This window comes from Myotis myotis, unplaced genomic scaffold (assembly GCF_014108235.1).
Source record: "Myotis myotis isolate mMyoMyo1 unplaced genomic scaffold, mMyoMyo1.p scaffold_m19_p_1, whole genome shotgun sequence".
In the NCBI taxonomy this organism is placed as follows: Eukaryota; Metazoa; Chordata; class Mammalia; order Chiroptera; family Vespertilionidae; genus Myotis; species Myotis myotis.
Genome location: NW_023416313.1, coordinates 15,053,605 through 15,067,534, shown reverse-complemented (window position 1 = coordinate 15,067,534; position 13,930 = coordinate 15,053,605). Strand labels below are relative to the sequence as shown.

General features: G+C 48.2%; 1 protein-coding gene across 3 annotated transcripts in view; it reads left to right on the top strand.

The window, feature by feature from the left end:
* Window positions 1-13,930, top strand: part of SEL1L3 (SEL1L family member 3) — a 107,237-nt gene that overhangs the window by 57,234 nt on the left and 36,073 nt on the right. For all 3 annotated transcript variants that reach the window (XR_004971244.1, XM_036330542.1, XM_036330552.1), the window contains 4 exons: window positions 384-563; window positions 7,099-7,218; window positions 8,963-9,103; window positions 12,700-12,762. Coding sequence is in view for 2 of the 3 variants with exons in the window: in XM_036330542.1 (XP_036186435.1) it covers window positions 384-563; window positions 7,099-7,218; window positions 8,963-9,103; window positions 12,700-12,762 (504 nt within the window). In the remaining variant the exon portion in view is untranslated. The remainder of the gene's footprint in view (window positions 1-383; window positions 564-7,098; window positions 7,219-8,962; window positions 9,104-12,699; window positions 12,763-13,930) is intronic.

Below are 13,930 nucleotides of genomic sequence, written 5' to 3'. Positions count from 1 at the left end.
CACTGACATTCTGAGAGCATGAGGCTGGGACATGACCCAGTCTTCAGATCACCTGGCCATAGATGATGTAGCTGAAGCAGACATAGAGCAGTCGACGGATACACAGAGATACTGTGAGAGAAGGCAGGGAAAGCCCTGGTTTTCACTGAAGAAGGGCAAAAATCAAGGAATTTTAAGCTATTAGACATTTAGAAGGACAGATATCTGGGAATCTGTAAGCCATGAGAACGAGGCTGTGCCTTCTCTAAAGAGATTTTTAAGGCCTGTTAATGTGCTTTGGAATGACTAGGATCATATAAGGACAGGGCCCATGACCTTTCAGTGGTTGGATTTTAAGACCCTTATCTCTAACCTTCTGAACACTGTCCATTTCTTCCTAACAGGGCATGTTGTATAGTTTGGTTGGAGGCCAGGGCAGTGAGAGGCTGTCTTCAATGAATCTTGGGTACAAACACTTCCAAGGTATTGACAACTACCCCCTGGACTGGGAGCTGTCCTACGCCTACTACAGCAATATTGCCACAAAGACACCCCTGGACCAGCAGACGCTACAAGGAGATCAGGTACAAAAGACAAATGGGAGGAAGTGGTCATGGCCCTGCCTACCAGGGCTTCCTTAATTTTCATAAGGTGCCTGCACCTGTGGCTGTTGACCTCCACTGGCCTCCTGAGGATGAGCGTCTCTGCATGGAGAGAAAAGCTTTCTTGCATTCTCCACTTCCTGTTTCCTATCTGTGCTCTCAGGCTGAGTGTAGGAACAATCCTCCATGTAGCCATGAAAAGCTTTTCATGAATGGGAGGACTTGTACACAAAGGGTAGATCTGGCCCTGGACGAATTTTGATTTTGCAAGAAAATGTGTACCACAAATATAGGTGTCTTGACTTTGTTCCAACACCATGTGACATGGTAGGTCTGAAGATGTTAGGAGACATTGTGTCAAATGGAGGGGGGAAATAATAAACCAAGGGCTCCTATCAACATGTAATGAGCAAGAAGGGTCTATGACATTAGGAAGCAAGCTCCGTCCCTAGCTATGCTCCCACTGTTGGGGGCCTTAAGAAGCGTCTATCCCCATTGTGTAGCCTTACTGGCCCAGTGCTCCCACCTTACTGACAGCATGTGCCGTTTGCACTCACTCCAGCCCCTGACTTTGCAGGCTCCCAAATACTTTTGACTCTTTGGTCAAAGCTATCAGTGGCTCATATCAACTCACAGAGCATAATGTGTTATGTTATACCAACCGATGGTTGTTTCCAGACTTGTATGGATGGCAGCAAATAAAAGGGTACAAGGAAAGGAGACAGTGTAAGAATAAAAGGGAGGCTGTCTCTAGATGACAGAGATTTGTATCCAGCGGGAGCAGACCCTGACACGGTTAGCTTCTTGGAATGTGTTTTATATATATCCTCTTTCTCCAGAAAGGATTTAAGATGTTTTGATGGTCTAGCACTTGAGATGGTCGAGAGGAAGCCTGAGTAGTCTTACCAGGAGTAGGCATTGTTTTTCCGTAAAGGGACAGATAGTAAATATTTTAGCTTTTGTCTATATAGTCTCTGTTGCAACTACTCAACTCTGCCAAAGACAATCCTATGTAATAAAAGCAAATATGCTAATTAGACCAGAAGGCAGAACGACCTTCCGGAACGACCTTCCAGAACAACCAGTGGGCAGGGCCGTGAGGCAGCCAGGGCTGCGATGGGCCAAGCCCCTTGCACGAATTTCATGCTTTGGGCCTCTGCTTTGCTGGGTTTGGCCTTGATCTAGGCCAGAAGCTCCTGATTTTCCCTGCTTATGCTCTGTGAGCCAAGGGGATGGGCCTAGCTAGGTCAGGGTTGTGGAATCAGGCTGAGCAGCTAATTGGGAACCAGACCCCTCACTGTGCCCTCAGAAACCCACAGTGCAGAAACCGTGTGCTTTGATGATTGGGAATGGATGGTTTCCGGAAAAGAAATCTACAGTGACCACTACACAGTTATGAAATAAATGACTCGAAGATACATGCCGTCAGTGCACATTAAACATGAGTCAAGCTATAAAACACCAAAAGGCTGTCGGTGTAGACATCGAATTCCTTTAGAAAGTGATTTCTTTGCAATAAACTTACGTACACACTCTTATCATCATCAAATGTATTCTCTCAGTGCATATGAGCCAAGGGCAAAATTTGACCGCCATTTGACAGGGATTAATTTAATTGATAGTTTTGTTTTTAATTCTTCTGAAAAAACATTTCATACAAAATCAAGCCACGAAATAATATTGCCATCGTTCTACTAAGCCTGGATATGGTAATGATGCCCTATATGTATAATATACTTTTAAGAATTCTAATTCAGCATAAATTAGCAACGGGAAATGGTATGTTGCTAACAAGATCCTCTCCTTTTGAAGATTTGACACATGAAACGTTATGATTATGAAAGAAAATGTTTAATTGGTCAGAACCAGCGAAGATGAATAGAAATGATCCATCTTGCAGCTGAAAAGTCGTCTGATTAAGAATGCCAGATACGAATTACACAGTTAGGAGAGTTGCATCATAGCTCATTTTCTTAAGAATGTGTAATTAATGGCTGCTCGAGAATCTAAGCAGGTGTCGTACGTTGATGTAAATGTCCTTTTGTCGAGAAATCTATTAGCTCGGCAGCAGCACGTAGCAGAGGAGGAGATCTGCGAGGCCAGACCTCTAATTAGCAAGCCGAGGATCCGTCAGAAATTCTTTTCTTGATTCTTGTCTCATTGTCTCTTTTATGTACCTCTCGGTTCCCATCACTCCATCTCCTTTATGAGGACTCTCACTTCACGTCACCTCTTTACGGTTTCATGGGGCTCCGCTTCTGATTGCAGAGAAAGAAGATGCTCTTGGGTTTTGTTTGTTTTTGTGGCTTAATCACAGATGAGTTCCTCTCAGCCTCTCAGTACTAGCTTTCCCGCCACATTTGGTCCACAGCCTCCTCTCTGTGCCTGCTAGTGGGCAGGGGTCTCAGCTCACCCACACCCCTGCTTTCAAGTCCTCCGCACGCCGATGATGCTCACACATTCCTCTCCATCTGAGCTATTTCTTACGCCCCGCATCTGCGATCCTCATATACCACAAAGGCAGCCCAGCATCTCCGCCCTCGTTTCCCCACAAACACCGTAACCGGTGGCACCATTTCCCATGCTAGCGACTGGGGTGTCATCTTTGGTCCCCCCACCATCCGATCAATCACAATCCACAACAGCTTTCATGCCAGGCTGTCTCTTCCCATTTCCATCCCTGCTGCCACAGCCTCCATTTGTCTTTCATCGTCTCTCTCTGAGCTGCTGTGACAGCCTCCTGTAACGGGCTGAGTTATGTGCCCTCTCCCCAAATTCATACATTGAAGCCCTTGCCCCCAGTACCTCAGACTGTGACTGTACTTGGAAACAGGACCTTTAAAGAGGCAACTGAGTCACAATGGAGTCATTAGGTGGGCCCTAATCCAGTAGGATGGTGTCCTTACAAGAAAAGGCGATGAGGACGCAGACAAAACAGACAGAGGCATGACCATGTGAGGACCTGGTGAGAAGCTGGCCATCTGCACGCTAAGGAGAGAAGCCTCAGAAGAAAGCGAATCTGCTAACATCTCGGACTTCTGGCCTCCAGAACTGAGGAAATAAATTGAAGCACCCAGCCTGGGGTATTTTGTCACGGCAGCCCTAGCAAACTAATATACCTCCCAGCTGTCATCAGTCTTGTCCCTTCCCATGCTCTTCTCATTCTTACGGAGGCCAAAGTGGGGTGTCGACAGTGGAGGTTCGAAACCTGGCTACGCATCACAATTACTTGGTGGCTTAAAGAACACATCTACACAGGCTCCACCCCATAATCTTATAGAAGTGAGGGGGGCCCAGACGTATAACATGCATATATATATATATGGGTATGGATGTGTAAAAGCTCCTCAGATGACCCTAATGTGCGGCCAGTGTTGAGAAGTACTGACCCAGAGCACAAGGTCCAGCTCGTCACGTGGCATAGGAGACACTCCTTGCCCTGATTTCTCTGTTGCCCCAGCCTCAGCTCTCAGTCATCCCCACCTGGCCTGTCCACTCAGGAGAAACTAAGCTTTTGGCCACACTTCCTGGCCTTCCTGGGTCTCCTCTGCTTGGGGTCCTTTCTCCATGCTCACCAGCCTTTTCCCGCCTGCTGACTCCCCTCCTACTTGAACACAAGGGTCAAACTTCACCTCCTCCTCCTGACCTTCCTTTTGCTATGGGGCTTTGGAACAGGGCACCTCCCTGCCATTGCTCTTATGGTGAGTGTTGGGTACATGGTCATAGACCTGGCTTCCCCAGTAGACTGTGAGCTCCAAGACAGGCACCTGGTCTACTCACATCAGTGGCCCCAGTGCCCAGCACTGTGCTTGACATGTAGTTGGTGCTCAGTGTTTACTGATCGGATGATGGACAGGCTGGGGGTGCAGAGCGTCCAGTCCAGTGATGAACACAAAGGGACTGTAATTTCTTGTTGACTTTGGTGCTTTGTGATGCCACCAGTGTTTGTTGACAGCCAGTACCCAGAGCAGTGGCTGTCAACTCTGCCTCTCGCATTCAACACCACTTCGTATGCGGCACCCCCTGTGTGGGGAATCTTGGGTACTTGCTTTCTTGTCTCTCCATAGTTACTGACAATATTCCCTTGTTCTTACTTTAAAATCCCAAAATGTTACATTTCAACAAAGAACACACACCCCCCCTATTGGGAGCCAGCCAACCATGATAGCTGATTTTAACACACACACACACACACACACACACACACACACACACACCACACACACAGATACACACACATTCGCAGGCAGGTGCACAATGGGGGCTCCCACAGGCCCCAGAGGAGGTTAGTGGAGGTTGCTGGTTTAAGTAGAAGCCCTGAAACGGCCCTGCACTGAGTTCCCCAGAGTCCTGACTGCGCCCTCACATTTCACACCCCCGAGAACGCAGGTGATGGGAAGGAGCGACACTGAGGGCCTTCGCACCCAGCTGCAAAGTTGGCGGGTTTTCCTTCCATCCTCTTTTTTCTGTCTCTTTCTCCCTCCCTCTCCCCTGTCCCCCACTGTTTCCCTCCCTCTCTTTTCCTCTCTTCCTTTTTTCTTCCCTTCCTTTCCTTCTATCCCTTCTTTATATTCCTGCCTCATTTTCTCCTTTCTCTCTCCCTCCCCCCCCTCCTTTCTCTTTCTCTCTCTCTTTGAACAAATTAAGGAGGAGAAGAAGAAAAATAACTCAAAATCCAAATTCTCTTGTCGGCCAAAACACTTCTAGGTGAGAATTCCATTATTTGAGCTGCCCACGTTTCAGGAGGATATAGGCTTGTTGCAGGTGATTGTGTCCCTGGAGTTTGAGCTGAAGCACCCGCTCATTGGCCAGACAGTTGGAAGAGAGTTAACACGAGAAAGTGGCTCGTGCCCAGGCAGGATTCCAGGACCTTCTCACTAGAGGACTTTGTGAGGGAGCTGATCGGAGCCCTGCCTTCAGACTCAAGCCAACATGGCTTCCAGGGCCAGCTCTACAATGTGACCTTGGGTTCACCTTCTGCACCTCGGTTTTTTGCTTTGTGTATAAATTAAGGACAGTGTTATTTGTGTCACAGCTCTGTTGTGAGGACTAAATGAAAAACACACACAAACGAGTTGTTAAACATCCAGCACACAGTTGGTTTCAATAAGAGGTCGTGAGCATCATTATTCTCACTGTTGCTCTTTGCTTGGTGGCCTCCCGAGTAGACATTTGGCAGGAATTAATACCTGCTGGGTTCTGAGTCCTCGCACTGTCCCCAAGTCTCAGTGCCCCAGTGCCTGAGGGACCTCTGACTCCACATGGTGACAGTGGAGAAGGCAGCTGAAAGACCTTCTCAGGAATAGGGTTGTAGGCAAGTTTGTGAATCTAAGTACTTTTTATTTGTTTTTGCTTTTTTGTTAATCGTCACCCGAGGATATTTTTCCATTGATTTTTAGAGAGAGTGGAAAGGAGGGGGAGAGACAGAGGAGAGAAACATCAATGTGAATCAGACATATTGATCGGCTGCCTCCAACACATACCCCAGCAAAGGCCAGGGATGGAGCCTGCAACCGAGGTACATGCCCTGTACCGGAATCAAACCTGGGACTCTTCAGTCCTTGGGCCCACGCTCTATCTACTGAGCCAAACCAGCTAGGGCATAAGTACTTTTTAAAACTAACCAACAGAGAGGCCAGAAGGGAAATCATCTCCTTGTTCTCTGAGGCTTCCTTCCCAAGCTTGCCCAGATCCAATTTTCCCACCCTTTGCCCGTGGCTGTGCTGGCCTGGGAAGCCCTCCTCAGGACTCCTCGCAGCACTGCTGATAGATTCATTATGCCTAAGGGGAAGCCGTGAAACAACAGGACCGGTTTTTTTGATAAACAGCCAAAATTTAGACTTAAAAATGAATCTTATTTTCTTCAGAGGAATCAGAGACCTGGGAGGCTGTTCACAAATTCAAACCTTTTGTGAACTTTCCCTGCGGGTTGGTCTCCAGCGCCTCCAGCACATTCCTGCGCATCCCTGAGCTAACCTGCCCTCTTCTTTGCGAGGTGGATTGAATTTTTGGAAATAGCCCAAAGATATCTGAAGCTGAGCCTGCTAAATAAAAAGGATTAGTCATGCAGGATAATAACACTTTGGGATAAAAAAAATAAGGTTATTCTTAGAAAATATTGATTTACCTTTTTTGATGCTACGTTAATCTGGCTCTGAAATCGGAGGCACAAGAGCAGACTTCTGAACACGCTTAAGCGCTAGAAGTGGAAGTGGAATAAACGGTGGCCTCCCAAGGCAAAAGCTTCCACAGGAACAAAACTCCTCGTTTAGATACATTGGCTGTGATGCGTTTAGAAAGAACTTGATGTGATGACATAGAAGAGTGGACAACCCTCACATATCAATTATTCATAGAGTTTTCCTTGAGCAATGCCTGGTTTAAGAATAACGTCCCATCTTTTGCATGCCCATATCATTTAGTTTCCTGTCTCCCTTTCTTCCTTTCCTTCTTCTCTCCCTCCCCACCCCACCCGGCCTCCCATCCTTCCTTGCTTCCTTCCTTTCTCCCTTTCTAGGCATACGTTGAAACAATTAGACTAAGAGATGATGAAATACTCAAGGTGCAAACCAAAGAAGGTGGGGACGTCTTTATGTGGTTGAAGCACGAAGCTATCCGAGGCAACGCGGCGGCTCAGGTAAGGATGCGGCCCCTGCCCTGAAATTCTCCGTGGTGACAGACCAGGCGATGCCATGGTAACAAAACACCCCAAACCGCCGTGGCTTAAAACAGTGCTGGGTTATTCCATGCTCACACTACCTGTCCAATGGGCGTTGGTATGGGCTGTGCTCTCACAGCTCCAAGGCACTCAAGCTCACAGCACAGGCTGGCTCTTGACGCCTCTTCTCAGAAAGTGGCACAAGTCACTCCTCACATTTCATTGGCCAAAGCAAGTCGCTTGGTCACTCTTGACTCCAGGAGGCCTGTCGTGTAGTCCTGCCCCGAACACAGAAAGTGACAGCGCCACCGTGTTTATGGCCAGTCCTAAGACCACCAGTGGACACTTCAGTGCATGAGACAGAAACAAAGAGAAGCACCTTGGGCTGCAGGAGAGATTAGATGGGCATCAGGAAGGCCATGGACTCAGCTAGAATAATAGAAAACCATGTGCCAAGAAGATCGACCCTGTCTCTTGAACATGTCTTGTCTCTGGATGGACTTTTAAGAGGTACTAGGAAGGGAAGGGGGGCTGGAGAACGTCCCCTACCTGCCTTTTTGCTTTGATTTCACTATGAAGCTGAGCCCCGGATGGGAGCCGGCTAAGGCTGATTGCCCTGAGAGGAGGGGGCCTCCTTCCTGAAAGATTTAGCTTTGGCTTCATGCTCCTGGTGAGCACAGTGTCGAGAACAGCCTCTGGGCCTGCTAGGCCAGAAGACCAGAAATGGAAAGAGAAAGGAAACAGCAGAGAATAAACACATCGACAGGCACACATTTCAGACACTCTAGTAACGGGTCTCCCACCCTCTGTAGAAGTCCTCCTAGCCTTTCAGGAGAAACTTCACTGGAAGTTGTATTTGGCAGAGAGTGGGTGGGGGAGGGGAAGGGAAAAGAAGGAGATGAGAAAAGAAGCAGAAAAAAGGCAAGACAGTCAGGGGGCCCACATGGGGCCAGAATGTTAACAGACATTGCCACTGGCTCCATTCGCGGGCATCTGTCCCTAGCCTGCACGCTTTCTAGTGCAGGAAGGAGTTCCAGTGCATAGTTCTGGAAGGCCCATGCTAGGGCCACTTCTGGGTGCTTTAGAGCCTGCGTGAACTTTCCCAGCAATGGACACTTCTTCCTTCCTTCGTTCACTTTGTTGAGTGGTTCCTATGAGCTCTGCAGGGTGGAAGCTGAGGGGACAAGGGCAGATAAATCACATCTTGGGGTTTCTACCCCCGAGAGGGCTCCCAGTCTTGAGTATAATTGTGAAGCCAGCCTTGGGGACAAATGCTGGGCTAGGAAGAGATAAATGCCATAGAAGGACACCCTAACTGATAGGGATGTACAAAGGCCTCTACGCTGTTCACTGGGCCAAGAGGGTGGGCAGTACCTCTAGAAGGGGGCTCTGGAGGAGAGGAGACAATGTGCTTGTCTTCAGCCAGCTTTGGCCCTGGGTGCCGTTGATTCATTTATGCACATGGATGTACACACAAGCACACACGCACACTCAGATGCAGCATTTCCAACTTGTGTCAAGGACTTGCATTGACACAAGTCCACCTTTAGGGCTCTCCCACCCCCCACACCCTCAGCCCTGTTGGAAGATAGCAGGTGTCTACCTCATTCTTGGTTCTCAGTAGGAAAACATTCCAAGTCAGCTTTGACCTCCCACCTTTCAAAACCTTACGTTGAGCATCACATTAGAAAAGTCACTATTCTAAATTGCTCTTGTCTTGCAGCAACGCTTGGCCCAGATGTTGTTCTGGGGGCAGCAAGGTGTGGCCAAGAATCCTGAAGCGGCGATCGAGTGGTACGCCAGGGGTGCCCTGGAGACCGAGGACCCCGCGTTAATATACGACTACGCCATTGTGTTATTCAAGGTAAGCATCACTCATTTTGTGCTGAAGTTGTGCCATTCTCATCACACATCCGGAGCCATTGCCTGTAGGCATGCGTCAGATGGAGTCCAGAACTGAAGACACTTGGTGTGCGCGTCTGCCACTCCTAATGGAGAGGGGTATTTGCTGGAAGGGCCGTACCCTGGTCTCGTTTTTAGTCATTAGTCTTATGTTTGGCACCTGGATTCTCTTTGCTTTTGCCAGAGCTGTGGCATTCTGGAGGAGACACCCCATGTTTTATGGATTGGAATGTGGCCACCAGCCCCCAAGGAGCTGCAATTTTGCCAGCAGGCAGCATCGTCACTAAATTACAGCATAAAGTGTGTGTTTGGGCGGCCTCCCAGCAGCCCTGTTGATCAAACGAAGATCTTGGTTTTAAGCCATAGGAGAAGAGGGGGACAAGTGGGCCGAGCGTTAGCCCAGGACACAGGATGGAGTTCAAGTCCCTCTTCTCCTGTGTCCTTAGAGTTACCTGATCTCATGGGACAACAGTGAATTAAATACCATGATGAATGGGCCTTGAGAACCATAAAGCATGGTGTGTTTTATACAAAACAATAATAGTGCACAGTGATGGAGCATTTATTACCTAATTTACATGTATGAACGCGTTTAATCCCCACAGCAACCTTGCAAGGTAGGCACTGTGGTGTATTATTCTTGCTGCTTATGTATATGGTAACAGGGGCACAGAAAGGCTTTGTAACTCACCCACCCAAGGTCACACAACTGCTACATTTCAAACCTGGGACTGGGACCCAGGCAATATCCCCCCAAACACAGAGACATCAGTTCACCAATCTGGGAAACGTGAAAAGCTGTTGGCTCCGGTAAGGAAAACCTTAGACCCTGTGTCCATGCCCAAAGGAAGCAGCTGCCCCCCAGATAGCAAGTGTCTTCACACAAAGGCGTGGATTCATGCGGCCAGGCCCACCTCCAGAACCACAGCTGTGTCCACCCGCTGATTAACAACCAGGACTTTTCTACGTGTCTAACCTTCCAAAGCTTTAAAACCTATTGGTTGTTATGGTTTCCAAATTTATAGCCTGGACTTTCTCTTTCCAGTTGTCAGATCAACATAGAAATGGTTTGACTCTTAGCCATATGCCAATACATTCATGTATTTGTTCAATAAACACTCATTCAGGGCTGACAAAATGCCAGGCTCTGGCCTGGATGGAGGGACATATGGATGCATGAGCCACGTTCCTGACCTCCGGGGGCTCATGAACGGATGGGGAAGGCAGGAGAGACTGGCACAGAGGAGAGGCACTTGTCCAGCAGAGTTGGGGCTGACCACTGCCCAGCGTGCACGATTCAGACCTTACTTCTGCCCACCAGGAACTCGCGATCTATAGAGAGAGGCAGACACATAAATAAATTACTCTGCAGGTGACAATGTTTCTCCGGGGTTTAATTTCCCAACCCTTAAAGCTTTTTTGATTTTCCTGCATTTTAACTGAGTTATTCCTAAGTGGGACGAGGGAAGCCCTTGATCAGCAATTAAAGGAAGATTTTTAACCCTAGCCAGAAGGTCTCTTTAAGTGTATTACGTGCGAAAATCCCCATACAGAAAATGGGCTTTCCAAATGGGAAGTGCAGTAAGGTGCACTTGGCTCATTGTATTGTGTGGGTGTCTGGCTGACTGTAGTCAAGGATGGCGCCATGCCGGTGGCTGTGGTTTTCCCACGAAAGCCAAGTCCATCCCACTTTGCATCCACGGGAAGATGGCACTTTGACATTCACTGCATAACTGTCCTCAATGAATTCATTCGGTGAATATTACTGGGCACTTACTACATACCAGGACTTTACAGTTCTCTCATTTAGCTTCTCCCAATACTACTCAGATTCCAGTATAATAAGTAGTCGTTGTGCACGACATTATCCCAGTTCTGATTAAGTAACAAATATACTGGGAAATCCAGGACCTAGAAGTCAGAGTGCCTGGGTTCTAGTTGCAGATCTAACCGTGGGTTTTCAAATAAGTCAGCCCTCTCTGAGCCCCAGTTTTATTTCTTCAAAATAAAGAAGATGGAAAAGATCAACTTTGGCTTCCACATTCTGGAATTCTGGTGCTTTCCCAGAAGTCAAAAAAGGTTGTGCCATCGGCATCTCCAGTTATTCCAAGTAGCCTCATGTCCCCTTCCCCCTCCTCTCCCTCTTTAATTAAATGAAGCAATGGTGCACTTCTGAAAAATATTTTCATCCTCCACTTTGCTTCAGCTCATCGGTTTTACTAAATAGGTAAGTTAAAGTCTAATAGAAACGTGGTGTGTATAATTTAACCTGCAGCTGGAGTCACAGTTTTATTTTGGGTCCTGAGAAATACAGAGACAAGCATAGTCTGCGTGTTTTCTGTGTCCTGCGAGGAGGTTATGAATCGTTATACTTTCTCAGCACAGAGCTGAAACGTACAGGGGGAAATGCGGTGTGGGGTTCTAAGCTTGGGCTCTGGAGCCCGCTGGCCTGGGTTCGAATCCTGCCTCTACGTCTCATTCGCTGTGTGACTCTGGGCAGGTCTCTCAGATGAGAATGACAGCCGCACCTTGGCGGGGTTGCTGTGAGAGTTAAAGATGATGGGACAGTGCTTGGCCCTCGTTAATTAACGCAGGAATGTTTACTAGTGCTGTCTCCTTGACTATAGAGCTAAGTATTTAATTAGAGTTAAAAGTGGGATTCATTGCAAAGCCTGCTCACCTCATATTATCTGTGACCCCATCTACCACTCTGAGGGGCATGTGCTGGGGGGAGGGGTGTCCATACAGACTCTGAGTGAGTTTGCTCTCTTTGCCTGCCATCCTCCTTGTCAGAGCCATGTCAAGAGAGACCTAAGGGAACCCCCTGCCCCCCTGTCTCATTCTCAGACCCACCATTTCCCCACGTGGTCCTGCAGACAGCTCAGCACAGTCCCATTGAGGTCCTCTCTTGTAACAAGAACTTCAAAGCCGTTTCTCTCTATGGTGTACAAAACACCTCTGCTGGGAAAACTTGATTTTACTGGAGGAACCTTGTTCGTTTCTGTCAGTGTCTGACACAGCCAATTCCAAGGGTCCTTACTCCTTCAGAGAAGTCCTCAAGCTGGTTCTGAAGCCACATGTCCCACCCTGGGGACTCTGGTGAGGACCTCGGGGGTTGCAGATGGCAGCGTAATAACTCTTTCCTGTTGGACACACATCAAGTGCTTTGTCTGGCTGCAAACTAGGTGATCCCCAGAGAAACACATCCAGGATGACCACACTCATTCAACCTCATTCCCGGCCTCTCCCAACAGCACCTGTGGGTTGACGGGCATGCCTGTCACTCGATGATAAATGGGGGCTTTTGTGTGGATGCTGAGCTGGGAGGCTGAGGTTTGTTGCCTCTGCTCCACAGATATGAAGCAAAATGATGATGATGATGATGTACAGCACTGCTTATAGAAACCTTTAAGATGGGATTTATAATTAAGAAGGCTTGGGTTTGTGTGTGTGTTTTTTTTAAGTATTTTGTATCAAACACCAAGGTATCTGTGTGATATTTTTGAGTGCATGCTGAGTTTCTTTTCTTAGTAATCTTTGCTGTTTATCATTGTTTAGGGTCAAGGAGTAAAAAAGAACAGACGGCTCGCCCTGGAGCTGATGAAGAAAGCAGCTTCCAAGGTAACACTTTTGCATATTGTCAGAGGAAAACATTCGCCCCACACACACCCATTGGGGAGAGGAAATGGCCAGCGTCTCCCGACAAAGCCCCAAGGTAGAAATAGGGTGGGGAGGGAGGGCTCGAGAGCATTGCAACATTAGTCATTTTTGAGCTACACACGTACAGAAACCCGCTACAATGGGGACAGCCGCATTCAAACGCGGAATTCACCTGCAGTCAATAGAATTCAGGCCGATTTTGTTTGAAGGCTAAAATTATAATCAAGGCTGCCCATAACAAGCAGCAGGGGCTCCTTGAAAGTGAATGGATATAAATGCCATTGAATTAGGAAAACCAAAAGCCTAATTCCCTGAAGGTTAACCCTGTCATGGCCAATGCCCACTTGCTTGAATAACAGGGCTGTTTATCAAGGTTAGTGCTGGGTTTAGGAATTACTTTGCTTTTGTCACTATTTACTCTTCAATGTTGTCACCAAGCCAGCTACTTGCAATATAGAACTACAGAATGGGGGTTAGGATATCCCTTGTTGAGGGGACACACACACACACACACACACACACACACACACACAGACGTGCATACATATCCCTGCATGGAAACATATGCCTGATGCGTGCCCACCCACACATGTATACTCATGCACATGCATATAGATTTGCACATAAATGGACTTGTAGAAACCACAACCTTACCAAGCCCTTGATAGCCCTTCTGGCTCTTGACTGTTTCTCTATCCCCGAGGCCGCTCCTGTTGGCCTCTCACGAAGACTCCTGCAGGAACCAGGCTGCTCTTCCTCACTTCCTTTCTGTAGGGAGCTCCGAGTTCCTGTGTTTCTGTAGCCCTGGAAGTGAGGGCATGGAGTGAGCGAGCCACGAGCCTCTCCTCCACCTGTGTGGTGGCAAGAGGGTATAGGACCCAGGAGCAGGGAACCCCCCGGAGTGCACAGCAGCTCCTGACCCCAGCACTGGAGCAGGGAACCCCCGGAGTGCACAGCAGCTCCTGACCCCAGCACAGGAGCAGGGAACCCCCGGAGTGCACAGCAGCTCCTGACCCCAGCACAGGAGCAGGGAACCCCCGGAGTGCACAGCAGCTCCTGACCCCAGCACAGGAGCAGGGAACCCCCGGAGTGCACACCTGCTCCTGACCCCAGCACAGGAGCAGGGAAC